At 42.0% G+C, this 23,888-nt stretch overlaps 1 protein-coding gene and 1 long non-coding RNA gene across 4 annotated transcripts in view; one reads left to right on the forward strand and one right to left on the reverse strand.

Moving 5' to 3' along the window:
* Positions 1-754: 754 nt before the first annotated feature.
* LOC137320445 (uncharacterized) lies at positions 755-4,607 on the reverse strand. 3 transcript variants are annotated; one of them, XR_010962529.1, is made up of 3 exons: positions 4,272-4,607; positions 3,273-3,352; positions 755-2,520 (listed from the first exon to the last, which is right to left on the reverse strand). It is a non-coding gene; the product is annotated as an uncharacterized lncRNA (long non-coding RNA). The 3 variants fall into 3 exon arrangements; XR_010962528.1 differs by having other exon boundaries at positions 3,261-3,352; XR_010962530.1 differs by lacking the exon at positions 4,272-4,607 and adding an exon at positions 3,706-4,228 and having other exon boundaries at positions 3,261-3,352.
* An 85-nt stretch (positions 4,608-4,692) lies between these two features.
* Positions 4,693-23,888, forward strand: part of pik3r1 (phosphoinositide-3-kinase, regulatory subunit 1 (alpha)) — a 106,912-nt gene continuing 87,716 nt past the window's right edge. Inside the window, exons 1-2 of the mRNA XM_067982632.1 lie at positions 4,693-4,772; positions 7,064-7,790. Coding sequence (XP_067838733.1) covers positions 7,460-7,790 — 331 coding nt within the window. The 5' untranslated portion in view covers positions 4,693-4,772; positions 7,064-7,459. The remainder of the gene's footprint in view (positions 4,773-7,063; positions 7,791-23,888) is intronic.

Below are 23,888 nucleotides of genomic sequence, written 5' to 3' on the forward strand. Positions count from 1 at the left end.
TATATCAATAGAATTATTTTGTGCACATTTCAATACCTTAAATACATTTTCTAATTGAAAGATTCTGTCTCTCCCAAAAGCCTGGACTTGGACTTGATATTTTTGCCTAGAGTGGTAACTTAGTTGAAGGCAGATTCTGCAGTCTTAGCATTTCAGTATGCACAATTTCCTAGGATGCATCAGTATCATTTAAGCATGCCAAAGGTACAATGCTTCTCTGTCAGCCTCCAACAAATTCTATTTTGGTTGTTCTTCAAACTTATTTGCAGAAAAGCAAGAGGACAAATTCCAAAAGCTTTATTCAAGTAAAATTTATATTCAGAAGCTGTATATGTGTGTAAGAGAAAGAGGGAGCGAGAGAGAGGAGAGAGAAAAAGACAAAGAAACATGACAAGCTAGGCTGATTTCATACCTGTTGTAGCTTTAGTTGGTGGTTGAATAATAATTATTCTGTAAACTTCAGAAAGAGTATTAAGCTGAGAAGACACACAGACATATACAATGTGTCTTTCCTTATCCTACATTGAGTTTAAAGAAAAATTATAAACAAGCAATTTGAATTTTGAAAATAAAGAGAAAATCTCTAATTATCACCTGCGTTTTGTTAATAGTTAGAAAATATAAATATTTTAATTACAGACACCTGTGAGACAGAGAGAGCGACACACACACACACACACACACACACATGCAGATGGAGAGAGATAGACAGACACAGGGATACATTTCCAGGAAACAATCTCAACACACCAACTTTAGTGCTTTTAGAGATTTATTAGAAAGTTACAAACCAGTGCCACCAAATCAGGGGTGCCCTGATTGCTCCCGATACTGTAAGGCTTACCGTCCCCTTACTGCCGACAGACACTACAAATTCATCAATAAATCAAACGCCACATTCTACCTGCTAGATCTGCCATACCTCAGGCTCCCTTCCCATCGTTCTGCCAAACCCCATGTATACTTCCACAGTGAAGCCAGATCAAAGGATCCCACTCATGCTGCCAAACCCCCTCAGTCCCACTGCAGTGTGTTATCAAACTCTAGGACCATAACCCCTGATCTTGCCCCATTGCTGGCAAAACCCTGAACTATTCCTCAGTGCTAGCAAAGCACAGGACTGCCCCAGTGCAGCCACTTCCCTGGCCCAACACTACTAAATACCAGATATCTATCTCCAACTGGTAAATATTGCATACCATCTTGCAGTATATTCTCAGTTTTAAAACTGGTAAAGGATAAAAATTAAAAATGCAGATAAGAGAATATAAAATATATCACTTATTTATAGTTTTCACAGAATAATGGAGCGTCATGGAATTAAATTCCCAACGCATCAGTAAAAATCCTAGACTATCACTTAATTTAACATTAAATCGTTGGCCCTGATGTAATACCCTACATGGCATAAACATCCCTATTGTTATCAACCAGTATTTACTCCAACTTATCATGTCATGAGAGATCTGCTAGTAAAATATTGAACGGTGTAGAAAGATAAATTAAACCCAGATTATTACTTCAAAGTACAGAGAGAGAGTAAAACCATTGGCTTTAAATATAAGTGAATGAAAAGTACGTTTAGAACAGTTGCACTTTACTTAGTAAATCATTCCAAACATTTATTAATAAGAAATTGAAGCAAAAAATAGAGATTGCTTAAAATGCAATTAGATACCATAGTAGAAGAATTAATTTAAGAAAGAAAGAACTTGCATTTAAATGGTGGCCTATCACTTCCTCAGGATGTCCCACAGCCAATGGTTCACTTTTGAAGAGCAGTCACTGTTTTTATGTCGGAAGTTTGCTCACAAAAAGGTCCCACAAGCAGCAAATGAATCAACTACCAGATAATTTTGTTTCTAGTGGCGTTGGTTGAGGGAAGAATGTTGATTAGGAGACCAAGAGAACTACCTGCTTTTCTTCGAATAATGCCATTTGATTTTTGTACATCCACCTGAGTTGGCAGAGAGGGACTTGGAAAGTACTACACAAATGAGCTTTGATGAGGCAGGTGGACTGTTCTCACTGTTGATTTCTCTTATGTTCTTTGTTATGTCTTGTTCAACTTCACTTATGGCTCCCAATAAATAGAATTAAATGCAGTTTTATGCACTGATCTGTTCACATGAAATCCAATACTTTGAAGTGCTGTTGCATAGAAAAACATGAACCACAGTAGCCCTAGAAATAGAGAAAGACTAAGGTTGAATCACAGCAAGTCACTTCCTAAGTCTTCTGTGGTTCTCTTTTCATTCTAGTCCACCACCAGAACTTTCAATCATTCTGGTACTCATTCCATAAAACCCTCTTCCTTGCTCTTCACTTTCAAAAGCTTCCTCAAAACGTAAGTCTTCAACTGTTCCCTTAATGTTCCTCCCAAACTACTCCTGAGTATCCCGACTTCTTTGTGGAGTGCCTTTGAATATTTTGCTACCTCAAAGGCACTGTATAAGTCTATAATATGGTTGTCAAAGAGCAGCACCTCAGAGGCTTGGGAGCTCTCCATCAGAAGTGCACCTAAAGCAGTAAGGGGAGGGGTCTAAAATTAAGATCATAGAAGATAATTAAACATAGGTTTATATTAATGGCTTAAACAATACAAATACAGCCGAGTGTTTTCTTGATAATAGTAATTGCACTTCAAAAAATAAACTTGTGTTTCATATATGCCTGGGGCTCTATTTTCAAAATAAAAAACAGGTGGGTTGGGGGTGGGGGGGGGCATTGAAAATTGCCACCATTTCAGACCTGCCCCCAACCCACCCATTTCCAGTTTTCACTGGGGCGGGACGAGGGGTGGGCGACCAACCCGCTCCCGGGAGGTGGGTCGGGCCTTAAAACATTTCAAGGAGGCTTCAAGCCTCCATTTTTCTCCAATTCTGATTTCAACCCCGGGGGGCCGGGATTCCCGGGCCTTCTGTTTTACGCCTCGTGAAAGGAGGCGAGAAGGCCCGAGACTAACAGGTAGGTGCATAGAAAGGCACAGCTTGTGGGCCTGGAGAAGCTGGAGAGCTTCCCCCAGGCCCAACAAGCCTACCTGCACGACCCCCTCAATGATTGCGGACCCCATGATGCCCCCCAACCCCGACACCCCCCCCCATGACTGACCCGATCCCATCCCCCATGACTGTGACCCCCTTGCCAACCTATGCCCATCTGTGCCCACCTATGCCTGTCCATGCCCACCTATGCCAACCTATGCCCACCCATGCCCCTTGCGCACCCATGCCCCCCCATCCATACAAACAAAGACTTACCTGCAGACTTACCTGAAGACGTCCTCTCCCTGGCTGGTCTCCAGTCTGATTGAGACCAGCCTGTCAATCAGCCGGTCAGTCGGATGGGAAACCTACAAAAAAAACCCTCTACGTCAAAATCGTAAGGACATCCAGGAAACCCGTACTAATGGGTTTTCCTAACCTCTGTTTGACCCCCCCCCCCCACCTTCCCGGCTCCGTTTTAAAATTGAGCCCATGGAGTGTGAGAGGTTGCAGCCCCTCTTCCACTATTTGAAGGGGCTGTTCCTCAACTTCTGGTTGCACTTTAGTCTCACACTCCTGATCTTTGGCCACTCTCGATGCATAGGGGGACGGGCAAGTCGGAGGACCTCTCGTGGGTCTGCTCCTGGGCCTGGCCTAGGTGGCAATTCACCGGTCCAGGTTGGACGCGACCCCGCGGGGTGTGGTCGCTTTGACTGCCTACCTCTCTTCTGCGGTCTCGTCTGCGCCCAGGTGGCCTGGAGAAGGAGCATGCGGTGTCTGTTGGTGCGCTTGAAACCTTCTGCGACCAGTGGGCACCGCAGGGACTGGAGGGCGTAGTTGACATCAGCAACAGCATTCTGTCAAGGACATTCAGCCACCGATCTTCGGGTAAGCGTTCTCCAAGGCGGCCTTCGAGACACACGACAACGCAAAATCGTCGAGCAGAAATTGATAGCCAAGTTCCGCACCCATGAGGACGGCCTCAACCGGGATCTTGGGTTTATGTCACGCTACACGTAACCCCACCAGTGGAAAAAAAAGTTATCTGTTTTTAATACAACTGGACATTCTCTCTCTCTTCCTTTCGGATGTTTCTCTCTCTCTCTCTCTGTCTTTGGTTCTGGCCGTTTGTATATTCAGTAGTCTTGTATCTAATGTCTCTCTGTCTGAACACTATTCAATTCCTTTGATTGCCTTGATAACAGGCAGTTGGAAAGATTATCTGTAATCACCAGGCATTGTTCTCTGACTATATATGCGGTAACTTTCAAGGAATCCCACACTCACCTGACAAAGGAGAAAGCCTCCGAAAGCTTGTGATTTTCAAATAAAACTGTTGGACTATAACCTGGTGTTGTAAGATTCCTTACATTCGATTTAATCGGCTAAGTTTCTTTATTTTGTGCCCCTCTAAAAAGGAGGCACTTTTGTTAGATTTCTATTCGAATCGTTACAGCACAGAAGGAGACCATTCGGTCCATCGAGTCCATTGGCAAAACACTGAGGCGACCCCAGAGGTCTCCCGGCGGGTTCATCAACACAAAAGAGGCAACTGCAGGAGTTTGGAGCCCGGTCATCAGACTGGACTCGATGATTGACAAGCGAGGAGCCGCTATCGTGATGAAACTGACCAATAGGCGGTCGGCAAAGCGGAAGGGGGCGTGTCGCGCCGAACAAATACTGTCTTCCTCTGGGCGGAGCTGCGCGGACTGGAGATCGCGAGCCGGAGCTGAGTCGGAGGGAGCGCGAGCGCTCGCTCGGACCGGGCCTGGTTTATGTTGTCATCAGGTAAACGGCGGTTACTGGTTTTTTTTAAAAAAAAACAAAAGTGAAGGGGACGCAAGTGAGCCTTGTGTGGAGCCCGCGGAGCGGCGGCGGCGGCGGACCTGGGCCTCCCTTCTCTTCCCTCACTCACCGCTCATCCGATCGGTCTTTCCGTCGGAACGTGGCTGCGGCGCCCGGGCGGGGGTTTGGAGCCGAGGACCCTGTTTTCGTTCCTGCGGAATGTGCGTGCGGCGCAGGGAGCGGGATGGAAGCGCGGCCTGGCCATCCCGTCTTCTGTCAGGCTCTGACTTGTCCGGCCGGAGGGAGGGGAGGGAGGAGGCTGTCTGTAGGGGTCGGGTTTAATTGGGGTGAGTTGGTTGAGGGTAGTGACCGTAGCAAGCGATTAACGACCTGTTTCGCCCATTTATTGGGGGAGGAGAAAGGGGTAAGTTCTGAGGGGAAATCACCCACATTCCTGAGATCGGGAATGCAAAGCGAGCAGAAAGTTTTTTGTTGTTGTCCGGACTAAGCAATAATTCACATCCATATCCCGTTCTTAAACCATTTAATTTTTTAAACTCATTATCCAAGATCGTGGAGCTAAAACGGTCCTTTGATCAGCACTACTTTGGTTGATTTGTACTCTAATGTAACAGTCGTATTGGATCACTTTCAATTCATTTTTTAAAAGTTTGATTTTGAAAATAATTGTAGTGGAAAAAAAGAACTGAAGTCTCTTTCTGCGAGCATATGCTGACCACGTATCTACATTAATGCAGACCATATGGATTGATCTGCGGCGGTTCGAATTACTGTACGCTTTTGTGCATAAGGCCGCTTTTGCTTTTTTTTGCACAAGAAATATGGATGCAATAGATTGTAGACTCGTTTTCTTTGAGCAACATAAAGCCTTTTAATTACTTACTGAGTTATGGGAATGAAGAGTTGAATTTGAAGTTTCTTTTTAAACTTAATAGCTCCAGTCATAATTGACTTTTGGTTTGGATGAGACTCCAATGCTGTCATATTTGTATACTAATTTGACAAAAGTGAACTTTTACAATTTTCAAACTATGTTTACATTTATTTTATGAACATAATTTGAAAAAAAATCAACATTTTTGAGTGAGATTTTTCTTTTGCAACTCTCCCCACATCTAAAGAGATTTTTTTTCAGAAATGTACAATGTACTGAATTTTTGAGCTTCTCTGTGAGTAATCAAATCCACATGCTGCAGCGCTCTGGGAGACATTTGCCTTTCTTGCTAACTTCCATTTTCAGATTGCAGCTTCCCTCTATTGGTCCTTTTTAAGGACTAGTCAATGATAAAAATTGTTTTTTGTATGCATTGATAAAAGATTCCTTTATATATTTGTACTAGTTTACCATTAATCCTGTTGCTGAGTAAACAAAAATCAATAGTTTGATTTTGATTTCATCACCGTGACCTGACATTGATGAATTGTTAGTCCTACGGCATCTCCAGCTCCAGTTTTTCAGATGTTTACCATCTGATAATTTTATATATATATATATAAAATTAAAATTTAGTACTACATTGGATTTCCATTGTTCCTTCAGTTTAACTCCTGGATTGTCACGACCGAGTCATTTTTGTTACCACACTGACCTTGTTCTCATTTTGTTCCTGGTTTGCATGGATGATCAAATGTTACTACTGTTAAAATGGCATTTCTTTTAAATGTAGCACCCCAAAAAAACACTATCAAATTCCTGTCTAGTGTATTTGGGTCAAGAGAAGTGCAGAATTCACATTTAACTGCTTTTTGTACATTAAAAGATCAGTTTGTTTCTATACTGTAAAACCAAAATCAAGAGGTGCAACATTTTGAAGTTGCAGTAATACCCCATGTTAAACTGTACTTTGGAAATGGATATTGTATCACGGTTTTACACAGTCTTGTCTCAAAAATCTAATATTCTTAAAATTACTCCAAACTCAATAGTAAAATGAGGTCAGCACCAAGTAGTTTTGCAATGGTTTCAGTTGGTTCCTGTTACAGTGTAAATGCTAGCCAATATCTACATGCCAGTTTGTTCCCTTTTTTTGGTATCACTGGCCTACCTCAGAAGGTCCACTTGCATGAAGTTGGACCTTGGTATTAAACTGGTTTGTAAAGTTGTAAATTGTAATATCTACAATTTTTTGGAACAAATTCAAATTTATAAATGTGGATTTAGAGCCGCCATCTAGATCTGAGTGAGTTATTAACAAATTGCCTTTGTATACGAAACATTGCTTTTTAAATTGCTTTTTTTAAAAAAAACAAAACAAATTTCCCTTCTTTTTTAGGTCAGAACTGGTCACAGGCCAATAATAGTTTGTTGTTGACTGACGGACATTTTGTGGCTAAAGTACCAGAAAGATACGTCAAACTGATCAGCTGTGGAATCCTACTTTTTGAGAATGTGCTGATACAATCAAGAAGAACACAAAAAACGAAGATCATTTTTATTTTTGAAGAGCAAGATTGCATATTTTTGAAGGAAATGGCACAAAACTGTTAAAAAAAAATTTTGAATGTAAGCAAGCAGTTGGCAGATACTTTATTGGGTGAATTAATTTTCACTTGAAGAGCATGTACACCTGTAATTTTTGAAATTCATCACCTGGTGTGTATCTAAAGGGTAAAAGCACCAACCTGCCCTTCTGCTGCTTGTATGTTTTGCATCTATAACAACAGAGAAAATGAGTGCTGATGGATATCAATATAGAGCTCTATATGAGTACAAAAAGGAGCGAGAAGAAGACATTGATTTACATCCTGGTGATGTACTGATTGTCACTAAAAATACCCTGATGGCCCTGGGTTTCAGCGAGGGAGATGAGGCAAAACCAGATGAGATTGGCTGGCTCACTGGCATAAACGAAACAACACAGGAAAGGGGAGATTTCCCAGGAACTTACGTAGAGTTTCATGGTTTCAGGAAAATTTCACCACCAACTCCCAAGCCACGGCCTCCTAGACCATTGCCTGTGGCTCCAAATCCATCAAGACCAGAAGATTCTGACCAGCAAGGTCAGTCCTTTTAGTTATACTCTGGACGTGTGTCCAGGAATAATGAGGGAAGTTGAAATGCGGCAGTATAGCACGCATCAGTTAACAAGTAGTGTTTTAAAAGGCATAATTGCACAGATTAATTTCTTGTACTTGTCTAATAGAAAACTGAAGAAACAGTTTAGTTTAGGAATTGTTATTTACTGCTAAGATTAGCTGATTTATAAAAATCCAGCTCACGTTTGTACATAAGTGTTTTTTAATGTTTTGGATTGCAGAATATTTACACATTGATCTCTAGGTTAATGAAAAATGACCAAATCATTGCTATTTGTGGGACTGTGGACTGAAAAAGACTTGCACATAACAGAAAATTGCCTGTGTACACTTACATTTTAATTTTCTTTGCTTATCACTTGAAGATGGTGAGTTATGCTGGGGTACAGTTACATGGGTGCCAGTGGCTCTCTTAGACCTAACTCATATTTTACAGTGACTGGTGTCATAACTGAATCTAAACGTTAACTTTCTTGACACACATGCACGCATGGAGGCTTTCAAGCAGAGGTCACTAAATAGTGAACTGGAGCAGGAACATTGATTATTTTTGTCTTCTCCATCTCTTCCGTCCCTACCATTTCTGCAGTGCAGCCCCATGGCTGAGATCAGCTAGCTAAGCCATTGGTAGAGTTCACTCACTACATATGCAGAATTGAAGAATAGAGGAATATAATTGCACACAGTGTGTAAGTGAAGTGGATTGCACCAACAATTTTGAATATTTACAAAGTTAAATTTATGTATTTAAAAAAACAAAATACTGTTGTAAAAGTGTCAAATTAAATCCAGAATTGCTTACCTCCCTTTTTTTTTGGAGTCTCACCCAATCATCATTTTCAACCCCGTTACATTTTTTGCTCGTATAACAATGGGAGACTGCACTTCAAAACTCATTCGTCAGTTGCAAAGCAATTGGGCATTCTGAGGATGTGATAAAGTGCCATATAAATGCAATTTTGCTTTTTTAAAAATAAGTATTCCTAGTTTTATGAATGTCAATAAATCCAGTTAAGATACTAATATCTGATTATTTGTGAAGAGGAAAAAAAGCTATGATTTGTGTTCAAAATAGTTATTGAATTTCATTGCTTTTAATATTGAAATTTATGTGAGATGTTGGCTTTGAAACATTAAATGTTTTAAAAAGGTCTTAACTAATCTTGAGCTGCTAGTGGTACAATTCATTGTACCCCCTTCCTGGACTGCCGGGAGTCATTTTGTGAGACATATGATTTTGACATGGTCATTCCAATGCTGCAACCTGATCAAATATTAATGTTCAATCTCCTAGTTACCTGGGAAAAATGGCTTTCAGAGCCACTTTTAAAGTCAGTCATAGGAAGATTCTTTACTTGTGTAAATGTGGATTCTCGGCTGATGATGTGTATTAGGGTGGTAGAGGCCCAAGGAAAAAAAGTTATTGAGCCATTATATAAATTATTGAGCTGATAGCAAACTGGCAGTTAATTATGAAGCTCAACAAAATGAAGCAAAAAAGTAGTTGAGAGGCTCTGTACATTAGTCTTAAGTTTGCTTGGTTTTAACTGTACCTGTTCTGCTGTTGGTCTCAAACATGAGGCAGTGGTGATCAGTTTTTATATAATGAATTGATAATAGGTTTTATTATCCACCGTTTAAAATCCTAGCCCTGGTTTTGCACTTAGGGGAGTGTTACTATCTGGCCTGGTCCAGAATTAGCATGTCCTGGTAGCTGAGCTTTCCTTTGGGGCTTCACTAGAACTAGGGGGCATAATCTTAGAATAAGGGGCTGCTCTTTCAAAACGGAGATGAGGAGAAACTTCTTCACTCAGAGGGTAGTAGGTCTGTGGAATTTGCTGTCCCAGGAAGCTGTGGAAGCTACATCATTAAATAAATTTAAAACAGAAATAGACAGTTTCCTAGAAGTAAAGGGAATTAGGGGTTACAGGAAATTGGACATGAATTTAGATTTGAGGTTAGGATCAGATCAGCCATGATCTTATTGAATGGCGGAGCAGGCTCGAGGGGCTGATTGGCCTACTCCTGCTCCTATTTCTTATGTTCACAAACCTATCCCATCCAGCAATGTAATTTGTACCCTAAACTACTTACATACACCGAGCTGGTGAAGGAGAGCATAAAGAGTAGTCAGCATGATTTCAGAAGGGAAAGTCATGCTTCACCAACCTTATTGAATTTTTTGAAGAAGTGACAGAATGAGTAGACAAGGGTAATGCAGTACATGTAATATATTTGGATTTTCAAAGGACCTTTGATACGGTACTGCATTGTCGACTCATAACTAAGGTCAGAGCGTGTGGAGTCAGGGGACAGGTAGCAGAATGGATGGCAAGCTGACTACCAAACAGAAAACAGAGATTAGGGGTTAAGAGTAGCTACTCGGACTAGTAAAAGGTGGGAAATGGTGTTCCACAGGGTTTGGTGCTGGGACCACTGTTGTTCACGACTTACATTAACGATTTGGAATCGGAACTACAATTTCAATATTTGCGAACAACATGAAATTGGGGGTGGGTGTAGTTAATGCAAAGGAAGAATGCGTCAATGCAAAGGAAGAATGTGTCAAAATGCAAGAAGACATTAATAAACTTGCAGAATGGGCATGTAATTGGCAAATGAATTTCAATATAGATAAATGTGAGGTGGTGCATTTTGGAAGGAAGAATAAGGAGGCCACATACTGCTTAGATAATTCTAAATGGGTAGAGGAGCAAATGGATCTCTGGGTACAGATACACAAATCTCTAAAAGTAGTGACGAGGGTTAATAAGGCCATTTTTAAAAAAAAAGGCAAACCAAGCACACTGGTTCATTTCCAAAGGGATAGAATTAAGCAGAGACGTTATGTTCAACTTGTATAGAACCTTGGTTAGACCACACTTGGAATACTGTGCGCGGTTCTGGTCTCTACGTTATAAAAAGGATATAGAGACATGGTGCAAAAAAAATTCACAAGGATGATACCAGAACTGAGAGGATATACTTATCAGGAAAGGCTGAACAGGCTGGTGCTCTTTTCTCTAGAAAAGGCTGAGGGGTGACTTGATAGAGGTATATAAGATAAAGCAAGGTTTTAATATGGTAGATGTAGAGAAAATATTTTCATTTGTGGGGGAGTCCAAAATGAGAGGCCGTAAATATAAGACAGTCACTAATAAATCCAATAGGGAATTCAGGAGAAACTTCTTTACCCAAAGAGTGGTAAGAATTGGCAAATAGCATAGATGCATTTAAGGGGAAGCTAGATATGTACACGAGGGAGAAAGGAATAGAAAGATATGGTGGCAGGGTTAGCTGAAGTAGGGTGGGAGGAGGCTCATGTGGAGCATAAATGCTGGCATGGACCAATTGGTCCGAATGGTCTGTTCCTGTGTTGTAGACTCCCTGTAGCATAATGAGAAATTTAACAAATACTTTTGTGTCTGTCTTCACGGAAGAAGACACAAAACCTCCCAGAAATACTAGAGAACAAAGGGTCTGGCGAGAATGAGGAACTGAAAGAAATTAGTATTAGTAAAAAAAAAAGTAGTAGAGAAATTAATGGGACTGAAACTTGATAAATCCCAAGGACCTGATGATCGACATCCCAGGGTTTTGATAGAGGTAGCTATAGAGATAGTGGATGCATTGGTTGTCATCTTCCAAAATTCTATAGATTCTGGAATGGTTCCTGCAGATTGGAGGGTAGCAAATGTAACCCCACTATTTTAAGAAAGGAGGGAGAGAGAAAACGGAACTACAGACCTGTTAGCTTGACATCAATAGTAGGGAAAAGGCTAGAATCCATATAAAGGATGTGATAACAGGACACTTAGAAAATAATAATAGGATTTGGCAGAGTCAACATGGATTTATGAAGGGAAATCATGTTTGACAAACCTATTGGAGTTCTTTGAGGATGTAACTAGTAGAATAGATAAGGGGGAACCAGTGGATGTGGTGTATTTGGATTTTCAGAAGGCTTTCATTAAGGTCCCACACAGGATGGTGAACAAAGTTAGAGCACATGGAATTGGGGGTAATATACTGGCATGGATTGAGAATTGGATAGAACAGACAGAAAACAGAGGGTAGGAATAAACGGGTCGTCTTCAGATTTGCAGACTGACTAGTGGGGTACCGCAGTGATCGGTACTTGGGCCCCAGCTATTCACAATATGTATCGATGATTTGGATGAGGGGACCAAATGTAACATTTCCAAGTTTGCTGATGACTCAAAACTAGGTGGGAATGTGAGTTGTGAGGAGGATGCAAAGAGGCTTCAAGGGGATATAGATATGCTAAGTGAGTGGGCAAGAACATGGCAGATGGGATATAATGTGGAAAAATGTGAATTTATCCACTTTGGTAGGATAAACAGAAATGCCGAGTATTTTTTTAAATGGTGAGAGATTGGGAAATGTTGATGTTCAAAGGGACCTGGGTGTCCTTGTACATGTGTCACTGAAAGCTAACATGCAGGTGCAGCAAGCAGTTAGGCAAATGGTATGTTGGCCTTTATTGCAAGAGGATTTGATTTCAGGAGTAAAGATGTCTTACTGCAATTATATAGGGCCTTGGTGAGACCGCACCTGGAGTATTGTGTACAATTTTGGTCTCCTTACCTAAGAGAATATACTTGCCATGTAAGGAGTTTTTTTTTATTTGTTCATGGGATGTGGGCATTGCTGGCAAGGCCAGCGTTTATTGCCCTTGAGAAGGTGGTGGTGAACCGCCCCTTGGAACCACTGCAGTCCGTGTGGTGAAGGTTCTCCCACAGTGCTGTTAGGTAGGGAATTCCAGGATTTTGACCCAGTGACAATGAAGGAACAGCGATCTATTTCCAAGTTGGGATGGTGTGTGACTTGGAGGGGAACGTGCAGGTGGTGGTGTTCCCATGTGCCAGCTTCCCTTGTCCTTCTAGGTGGTACAGATTGCAGGTTTGGGAGATGCTGTCGAAGAAGCCTTGATGAGTTGCTGCAGTGCATCCTGTAGATGGTACACACTGCAGCCACGCTGCGCCGATGGTGAAGGAAGTGAATGTTTAGGGTAGTGGATGGGGTGTCAATCAAGTGGGCTGCTTTGTCCTGGATGGTGTCGAGCTTCTTGAGTGTTGTTGGAGCTGCACTCATCCAGGCAAGTAGAGGGTATTCCATTACACTCCTGACTTGTGCCTTGTAGATGGTGGAAAGGCTTTGGGGAGTCAGGAGGTGAGTCACTTGCCGCAGAATACCCAGCCTCTGACCTGCTCTTGTAGCCACAGTATTTTTGTGGCTGGTCCAGTTAAGTTTCTGGTCAATGGTGACCCCCAGGATGTTGATGGTGGGGGATTCGGCGATGGTAATGCCGTTGAATGTCAAGGGGAGGTGGTTAGACACTCTCCCTGCTCTGCCATTCGATAAGATCACAGCTGATCTTCTATCTCAATGCCATTTTCCTGCACCGTCCCCATATCCCTTTAATATCTAGAAATCTTATCGGTGTCTGTTTTGAATGACTCAATGACTGAGCCTCCAAAGCCCTCTGGGGTAGAGAATTCCAAAGATTCATCACCCTCTGAGTGAAGAAATTTCCCCTCATCTCAGTCCTAAATGGCCTCCCTCTTATTCCGAGACGCTGACCCCTAGTTCTAGACTCCCCAGCCAGGAGAAACATCCTCCCTGCATCTACCCTGTCGAGCCCTGTAAGAATTTTGTATGTTTCGATGAGATCACCTCTCATTCTTCTAACTCTATAGAATACAGGCCTAGTCTATTCAATCTCTCTTCATATGACACTCCCGCCATCCCAGGAATCAGTCCGGTGAACCTTCGTTGCACTTCGAAGCAATCTGTGCCCGCGTGCAGGCCCGAGGGGCCGGAAAGCCTACTCCTGCTCCTATTTCTTATGCTCTGATGAGGATTGACGTTTAGAAAGGGAAAAAATGCCCTCTGGTGATGAATTCACTGCCTGTGGAGACAGCTGGAAGTTGCATACAGTGATAAAAATGTTCTCCTGTCTCCCCTGCAGCTTGTATCTAAAGTTTTGTCAACTTTCTCCTTTTCATAACATGGTCCTTGGGAGGTGGACATTTTTGCAAGTTGCAATAAAATGCTTCACTGCATGATCCATGACATTGCAAAGTTCAGAAGCTAACGTCCGGTAGCTTTGTAACACCGTTCTGAATGAGAGCTTTATAATGTGAGTAGGGTGTATTCGCTATACGAGCCATTGGTATGTTTGATATTTTATAGTCTACACGCTAAGTCATAATATCCAGCCAAATGGAGTATTTGGCAAAGCAGTTTGCTTTTTAGTGGTGGATAAGTTTTATTATAGTTATGACAGGAAGAGCCATGTGCACTACACTTTTATTACAAAATTCTCCATTACAGTGCTCTCTCTGTTGTAGAATACTCAGACTTGACTCTTGAAGTTTTGGGGCATTTATTATAGAGCACACCTTGTTTAAACATGCACAATACTTGGCTTCTGAGAACTAAGTTTTATACTGAGGGTGTACAATATCCATGACATTTCAGATATACCGCATCTCCTCTACCCCCCCCCCGCCCCCCCCCCCCCCCAATATATTTCTGCATTAAGACACTTAAGGCAGTAAAGTCATTGTATCTCTATTATAATATAAGATATTTGTGTATGTGTTTTGGGTGCAATTCATGGACTTTCCTCGTGTCTCTGGTTGAATATTAGGTAAATTTCTCCCCTTTTATTGGTATGTTGATCTTTCTTTATGGGGTTTGGTTCCTGCAGTTGGGTGGACAGGCGAATACTCGGCTTCTGGGTTGCTGCTGATTGGTTACTAGGTAGAATGAGGGTCTGACCCTGGGTCAGTTTTTATATATTTTATACTGTAAATTGCTTGATATTTAGTGTACACTGGCTGAGTGCAGTCAGTATTGGGTCATCTAAAACAGTTGACTCCATTGATTTTACATTTCTTTGGTCTTGTAATTCTAGGACTGAGTTCATATTACAACAAATTATTCCCTTGTTGGCCTTTTTTTTTCTTTTTATAATTGTTCCCAGTCTCTGGAAGGAAAAAAAGAAAGACTTGCATTTGTATAGCGCCTTTCACGATCTCAGGATGTCCTAAAGTGCTTTACAATCAATGAAGTTTTTTGCAGTGTAGCAACCATTGTAATGTAGGAAATGTGGCAGCCAATTTGTCCACAGCAAGCTCCCACAAACAGCTGTGATAATGACCAGATAATCTGTTTTGGTGGTGTTGGTTGAGGGATGAATGTTGGCCAGGATACCGGGGAGAAATTCTCCTGCTCTTCTTCGAAATAGTGCCATGGGGCCTTTTACATCCATCTGAGAAAGCAGATGTGGCTCTGTTTTAACATCTCATCTGAAAGACGGCACCTCCAACAGTGCAGCACTCCCCCAGTACTGCACTGTGATATCAGCTTGGATTTTGTGCTTTTGTGCTCAAGTTCCTGGAGTGGGACTTGAACCCACAACTTTCTGACTCAGCTGAGCGTGCTATCTACTGAGCCACAGATGGAAGGGGAAAAGTTATGCGTTCTTGCTTCAAAGCAATGTTTGCCACTGATCAGCTCGAGGAACAATCAAGTGGCTTAAAAATAATTTGCAGCCTTTCTGGCTAAAGGTGGAATTGTAGCAATAAAGAACTGGAAGTGTGTTTGAGGGAAGTAAACTTGGAGCCTGGATTTAACCACAACACTAGATTATTGGATCTCTAACTGGAACACTAGCTTCTCCCAAAAAACCAGTTTGGCCAGTCTCAACCAGATTATCATCAAGGGATAATTGGTTATAGCATGTCTTTCTTCATCCTTCAACTGCTACTCTGAATAGCAGTTGAAGGATGAAGAAAGACATGCTATAACCAATTATCTTTTGAAGGTACCTGTGGGTCAGACCCAAATGACCAAGTGAAATAGGATGATTGTTGCTGTTTGTTTAAGCTTATTTTGAGATGTAATAATTAGTTCCTAGGTCTGTACAGTTCAGAGTGTTTTAATTACTTTGTGGATAGCGACTCTTCAATATTTTGACTACTGAAAGGTATTTGTTGCTGAGTTAACCTGTATCTTCCCTTATGTGAGCAGTACTTTAGAAATGCTTGTTGTAGTCACAGTATGGATGCTAGAAATACTGTTGTCTCGGGACAAATCCGGATTATCTGTCCTTTGAAGAGGATCTGGATTTCTTCTCTACATGAACATAAGAAATGGGAGCAGGAGTAGGCCATATTTGTAGTGAATATTTTAGTACTTTTTAAACCCAGTTAGATTGTATTGTGATTTGCCAAAGGGTCTGTACTTGAAGTGTCAACTCCTCTTTTCTCCACAGATGCTGCCTGATCTGCTAGCATTTTCTGTTTTTGTTTTATGATATGATTGTTGGCTATTCAAAAAAAAGAATAGTTGCAGAGTTGTTCTATCATGCAGAGCTGCTGTTTCATTTTTGGATTTGTTTGGGGTGTTTTCGTCAGCTGTGATTTAGCTATGCTAGTACAGTACTGTTAATTGTCAGTTTGTTTTACTGGAGTGTTTTTTATGCATTTGCATTCTGTGTGACACTAAAGCTGATGCAGTGAAACCTGTAAATTATGGACACCTAAGGAACTTTATTTGCAGATGTCCCTATTTTTAAAATGGTCATTGTATGTACAGTATAAGCCAATCCCGGATGAGCTAAATATCCCAGGATTGGCTGTATCTCCTGTAGAGTTCCTCTTTTTTTCGCCCTCGCCTGGGATTGTGCCTAATTCTGGAGCCCTGTCAAGATGTAATTTCAGTTCATTTTCTGTTCGTTGGGTTTCCCAGTTCATTGTTATCCCAGGGTCCTTTTCCATTGAGGGAGGACTGATCCTGAGATCTGCTACATTGGCAGCCTGCACAGGGCGAGGTGGCTGCTGTAAGGCTGGGGGGTGGGGGGGGGAGATTAATGACCAGCAGACTCCTGTCTGGGACCCCCTCCCTCCATGTGCTGCAGCTGCTAATATTTGAAGTGCTGGTGGGTGGGTAGGGGACTGTTACCAGCTCATCAGTACCTGGCGTACTGGTGGAGTAGGGTTGCCAACTCTGGTAGAAGGCATGATCACGTGATATTCTGACGATGACAGCGTGGTGTTGACAAATGTTTTTGGATTTACCCTGTAGTTGTGAGTCTTTTATTTGTGATTTCACACCAGTAGCTGTTGAGAAGTCCAAGGAACCAGGAGGCCGTCCATGAGCAGGCGAAGAGGGGAAACCAATCTCTTCTCTTCTCCACTGCACCCCCCCCCCCCCCCCCCCACCGAGCCGGTAGCTGCACTCTCCGGGTGACAGCGCTGAGTAGTAGCCAGTGGTGAACTTCATGGAAAAGGCAGGAAATGATTGTTTAAAATTGATGCGGTGTAACCTCGTTCTGACTCCTGATGCCAGGCTAACAGTTATTATTTACGGTAACTCAAATAAGTGTCTATTTTTCATGTGGAGTGAGATATGATGTTGCCCGTTACAGTTCCTGGCTTTTGTAGAATGGGAAGTTCTTTACCCAGCATCCAAAGTGGCAGAGAAACTGCTCTTTCCTGGGATAGAGCCGTGCAAACATTCAATCCCAGAGACAGTGGTTTCTCTGCTGCTATGGATGCTGGCTAAAGAGCTCCCCATTCCTCAAAAGCTGTTTCACCTGTTATGCCTCACTGCACATGTCCCGTGTGTCAAGTTGTAAATGGACTTGGTGCATTGAAGTCTGCCTGTAGTTCAGAATTTGCGAGTGTCCGTTGTTTCAAGGTGCAGCTTGTATATTTTAAAATGTAAATTATTAGTGTCTGTCTTTTTTGGAGGTGTTTGTACAGATTTCACTGTACATTAAAGGTGTGTAGCTTGATTGAAGGATGACTTAGACCATAAGAGAAAGGAGTAGGAGGCCATTCGGCCCCTCGAGCCTGTTCTGCCATTTAATGAGATCATGGCTGATCTGATTTTTACCTCAACTCCACTTTCCCACCCTTTCCCCATATCCTTTGACTCCCTTGCTGATATATTTGTCTGAATACATTCAAGGCTGAGTTAGTGACTCAGCCTCCACAGCTTTTTGGGGCAAAGAATTCTAAAGATTCACGACCCTCTGGGAGAAGAAATTCCTCCTCATTTCTGTCTTAAATGGGCAACCCCTTATTCTGAGACTATGCCCCCATGAGGGGTAACATCTTCTCAGCATCTACCCTATCGAGTCCCCTCAGAATCTTGTATGTTTCGATAAGATCTCTTCTCATTCTTCCAAACTCCAATGAGTATAGACCCAACCTGTTCAATCTTTCTTCATAAGACAACCCTTCCATACCTGGAATCAACCTAGTGAACCTCCTCTGAACTGCCTCCAATGCAAGTATGTCCTACCTTAAATAAGGGCACCAGAACTGTATGCATTACTCCAGTTGTGGTCTCACCAGCATCCTGTACAGTTGGAGCATGGCTTCCCTGCTTTTATACTCCATCCCCTTAGAAATAAAGGCCAATATTCCATTTGCCTTCCAGATTACCTGCTGCACCTGTATTTTGACTTTGTATTTCATGTGTGAGGACACCCAGATCCCTCTGTACCGCAGCATTTTGTAGCATTTCTCCATTCAAATAATATTTTGCTTTTTTATTTTTCCTCCCAAAGTGGATGACTTCACATTTTCCAACATTATATTACATCTGTCAGATTTTTGCCCATTTGTCAATATCCCTTTGTAGACACTTTGTGTCCTCATCGCAACTTGCTTTTCCACCTATCTTTGTATCGTCAGCAAATTTGGCCACAATACACTCTGTTCCTTCATCCAAGTCATTGAGGTATATTGTAAATAGTTGAGGCCCCAGCACTGATCCCTGCGGTACCCCACTAGTTATAGATTGCCATTTTGAAAATGACCCTTTTATCCCGACACTTTGTTTTCTGTTAGTTAGCCAATCTTCTATCCATGCCAGTATATTACCCCCAACACCATGAGCTCTTATCTTGTGCAGTAATCTTTTATGTGGCACCTTATTGAATGCCTTTTGGAAATCCAAATATACTGCATCCATTAGCTCCCCTTTATCTACCCTGCCCGTTATTTCTTCAAAGAACTCCAATAAATTTCAGACATGATTTCCCCTTCGTACTCTCCTTGATTGTATTCTGAGTCTCCAAATGTCCTGCTACTACTTCCTTAATAATGGATTCTAGCATTTTCCCAGTGACAGATGTTAGGCTAACTGGTCTATAGTTACCTGCTTTCTGTCTCACTCCCTTCTTGAATAGGAGCGTTATGTTTGCGGTTTTCCAATCCACTGGGACCTTTCCAGAATCTAGTGAATTCTGGAAGATTACAACCAATGCATCTACTATTTCTGTAGCCACTTCCTTTAAGACCCTCGGATGCAAGCCATCAGGTGCAGGGGACTTGTCAGCCTTTAGACCCATTAGTTTACCTAGTACTTTTTTTTCTTTTTTTAAAATTCATTCATGGGATGTGGGCATCGCTGGCGAGGCCGGCATTTATTGCCCATCTCTAATTGCCCTTGAGAAGGTGGTGGTGAGCCGCCGCCTTGAACTGCTGCAGTCCACGTGGTGAAGGTTCTCCCACAGTGCTATTAGGAAGGGAGTTCCAGGATTTTGACCCAGCGATGATGAAGGAATGGCAATATATTTTCAAGTTGGGATGGTGTGTGACTTGAAGGGGAACGTGCAGGTGGTGGTGGTCCCATGTGGCTGCTGCTCTTGTCCTTCAACGTGGTAGAGGTCACGGGTTTGGGAGGTGCTGCTGAAGGAGCCTTGGCGAGTTGCTGCAGTGCATCCTATGGATGGTACACACTGCAGCCACAGTGCGCCGGTGGTGAAGGGAGTGAATGTTTAGGGTGGTGGATGGGGTGCCAATCAAGCGGGCTGCTTTATCTTGGATGGTGTCGAGCTTGTGTTGTTGGAGCTGCACTCATCCAGGCAAGTGGAGAGTATTCCATCACACTCCTGACTTGTGCCTTGTAGATGGTGGAAAGGCTTTGGGGAGTCAGGAGGTGAGTCACTTGCCGCAGAATACCTAGCCTCTGACCTGCTCTTGTAGCCACAGTATTTATATGGCTGGTCCAGTTAAGTTTCTGGTCAATGGTGACCCCCAGGATGTTGATGGTGATTGTTTTTAGTTTCTCCCTCTCCTTTGCCCCTTGATTTTCCACTGTTATTGGTACATTATTGGTGTCTTCTACTGTGAAGACAGATACAAAATATCTGTTCAATTCCTCTGCCATTTCCTTGTTTTCCATTATTATTTCCCCAGTCTCATCCTCTAAGGGACCAATGTCTACTTCAGCTACCCTCTTCCTTTTTATATACTTGTAGAAGCTTTTACTGTCAGTTTTTATATTTCTTGCAAGTTTACTCTCCTCATTTATTTTCTCCCTCTTCATTATTCTTTTAGTCATCCTTTGCTAGTTTTTGAACTTTTCCCAATCTTCAGCCTTACCAGTAATCTTTGCCATGTTGTATGTTTTTTCTTTTAACCTGATACCATCCTTGACTTCCTTAGTTAGCCATGGTTGGTTCACCCTTTTTGTGGAGTCTTTCCTCCTCGCAGGGATATATTTTTGTTGAGTCATAAAATACCTTTTTAAATGTTTGCCACTGCTTTTCCACCATCAAACCCTCTAATCTGTTTACCCAGTCCACTTTAGCCAATTCCACCTTCATTCCTTTATAATTGCCCTTATTTAAGTTTAATACAGTGGTTTCAGACCCAAGATCCTCGCTCTCAAACTGGATGTGAAATTCATCATGTTATGATCACTGCTTCCCAAGGGATCCTTTACTTTGAGATCACTAAGTAATCCTGTTTCGTTACCCATTACCAGATCCAAAATAGCCTGTTCCCTGGATGGTTCCCCGATGTATTGGTCTAAAACAGTCCCTATTACACTCTGTGAACTTCTCCTCAGGACTATTTTTGCCAATTTGATTTGTCTAATCTATGTGAAAGTTAAAATTGCCCATGATTATTGCTTGACCTTTTTTACAAGTTCCCCTTATTTCCTGGTTAATATTTTGCCCTATAGTGTAGCTACTGTTAGGGGACCTATATACTACTCCCACCAGTGATTTCTTTACCTTGCTATTTCTTACCTCCACCCAAATTGATTTGACATCTTGATCTTCTGAGCCAAGATCATTTCTCACTACTATTATACCAATTTCATCCTTTTATTAAGAGCTACCCCACCACCTTTACCTTTTTTCCTATCCTTCCAAAATGTTAAATAACCCTGAATATTTAGCTCCCAACCTTGGTCACCTTGCATCCACGTCTCCGTAATGGCCACGAGATCATACCCATTTCTTTCTATTTATAGAAACATAGAAAATAGGAGCAAGAGTAGGCCGTTAGGCCCTTCGGGCCTGCTCCGCCATTCATGGCTGTTCATGGCTGATCATCTAACTCAGTACCCTGTTCCCACTTTTTCCCCATATCCCTTGATCCCTTTAGCATTAAGAAATATATCTATGTCCTTGAATACATCTAATGACTTGGCCTCCGCTGCCTTCTGCGGTAGAGAATTCCACAGGTTCACCACCCTCTGAGTGAAGAAATTTCTCCTCATCTCTGTTCCAAATGGCATACCCCCTATCCTGAGACTATGACCCCTGGTTCTGGACTCCTCAGCCATCGGGACCATCCTCCCTACATCTAGTCTGTCTAGTCCTGTTAGAATTTTATATGTTTCGATGAGATCACCTCTCATTCTTCTAAACTCTAGTGAATATAGGCCTAGTTGACCCAATCTCTCCTCATATGTCAGTCCTGCCATCCCAGGAGTCAGTCTGGTAAACCTTTGTTGCACTCCCTCCATGGCAAGGACATCCTTCCTCAGATAAGGAGACCAAAACTGCACACAATACTCCAGATGTGGTCTCACCAAGGCCCGGTATAACTGCAGTAAGACATCCCTGCTCCTGTACTCAAATCCTCTTGCAATGAAGGCCAACATACCATTCGCCTTCCTAACTGCTTGCTGCACCTGAATGCTCGCTTTCAGCGACTGGTATACAAGGACATCCAGGCCTTGTTGCACCTCCCCTTTTCCCAATCTATCACCATTTAGATAATCTGCCTTTCTGTTTTTACAACCAAAGTGGATAACCTCGCATTTATCCACATTATACTGCATCTGCAATGTTCTTATCCACTCACCCAACTTGTCTAAATCACATTGGTGCCTCTTTGCATCCTCCTCGCAGCTCACATTCCACCCCAGCTTTGTGTCGTCTGCAAACTTGGAAATGTTACATTTAGTTCCCTCATCCAAATCGTTGATATATATTGTGAATAGCTGGGGCCCAAGAACTGATCCCTGCGATACCCCACTAGTCACTGCCTGCCACCCGGAAAAAGACCCGTTTATTCCTACTCCCTGTTTCCTGTCTGTCAACCGATTCTCAATCCATGCCAGTATATTCCCCCCAATCCCATGTGCTTTAATTTTGCACACTAACCTCTAGTGTGGGACCTTATCAAAAGCCTTCTGAAAATCCAAGTACACCACATCCACTGGTTCTCCCCTATCTATTCTACTAGTTACATCCTCAAAAAACTCCAGTAGATTTGTTAAGCATGATTTCCCTTTCATAAACCCATGCTGACTTTGTCCAATCCCGTTAATGCCCTCCAAGCATTCTGTTATCACATCTTTTATAATAGACTCTAGCATTTTCCCCACTACTGATGTTAGGCTAACTGGTCTAATTTGTGCCGTCAATTCATCTATCTTATTACGAAAGCTGCGTGCATTCAGTTAAAGAACCTTTAATTTTGTCTTTTTACCATTCTTTCCTACCCCGGCCCCATTTGCTAGTGCACTCTTTTATGTTTGTACACTCTGTCCCTTCCTGACACACTCTGTTTATCATTACCCCCATCACTTTCGTGTACTACTTTCTTTTCTCTATCAATTTAAACTTTGCCCCACCTGAGGCCTCCCTCTTCTATTTAATTCAAAGCCTTCTCTACCGCCCTAGTTATTCGATTTGCTAGAACACTGGTTCCAGCATGATTCAGGTGAAGCCCATCCCAACGGAACAGCTCCCTCTTTCCCCAGTACTGGTGCCAGTGCCCCATGACTTGCCCCCAGTTTCAACTGCATGTTCACTTTTACAATTTGACTATTACATATTGCTTCATGTTTCTATGTGTACTTTAGTAGTGACAGGGCATTTTTAGGAGAATTAGCAGCAGTAATATAAAATTGGAGCTTAGTTTGTCTCCAAAAAGGAAAAGGTGGGAGAAGGAAATTACTGGGAGCATTGTTTTGAGCTCTACTAACAAGTAGTCCAGTGTTCGTTAATCAAAATATAGGGACACTTGCACTATCCAAGTACAATTGTATGTAATGTTGTGGTTAATAGAAACCTTGCATTATGTGTCTAAACATGTTGAAGCCAGAGTACTTGAATCTGCCTTTTTGGATTGGTTTATCAGGAAATGCTTTACTGAAATTATCTTTAAATAATTTCTAATAGCCTGGTGGGAAGTAATTGATTTTTTTGGTCCGTATTTGAGATATAGTAGAAGCACACTCTTCCAGTTTATTCATGTACTACTTCAGCATTAATTCAAGTTCAACATTGGTTGTGATTATTTTTAGCTCTATTAGTATATAAATGCTCTAAACAATTGGATCTTTTGGATGTTAAAGTTTAAATACTTCAAACAATACCTGAGAAGGGGGCAGAAAGTACTTGTCTAATGTACTATTATTTCCTTGCTGCATTCTCCTCTGCCTCGAAGATAAGATATTGTGATTATTTCTTTCAGGTAATAAATATTATTACTTTTGTGGTGATACTGGTTTACGGTATTGTAGAATCATTTGCAGGAGATCCCATCTGCCTAAGTGCTATTTGGGTGATGCAAACTGATTCATGAGCTACTTTTGAGCATTTGAAAGTTCAACATTCTGTTTCTAATTAGGTTGATTTTGTTATTACTGGTGAATGGAACAGTTTCCCATCTAGTCCTCTTCCTCTTCCTCCCTTTCTCTTTCTCCCCATTTTCTAACACTGTCAGTCAAAATACACTGTGGGTTACGTGCTCCCTGCAGTCTAGC

Source organism: Heptranchias perlo, chromosome 4 (assembly GCF_035084215.1).
Source record: "Heptranchias perlo isolate sHepPer1 chromosome 4, sHepPer1.hap1, whole genome shotgun sequence".
Classification (NCBI taxonomy): Eukaryota; Metazoa; Chordata; class Chondrichthyes; order Hexanchiformes; family Hexanchidae; genus Heptranchias; species Heptranchias perlo.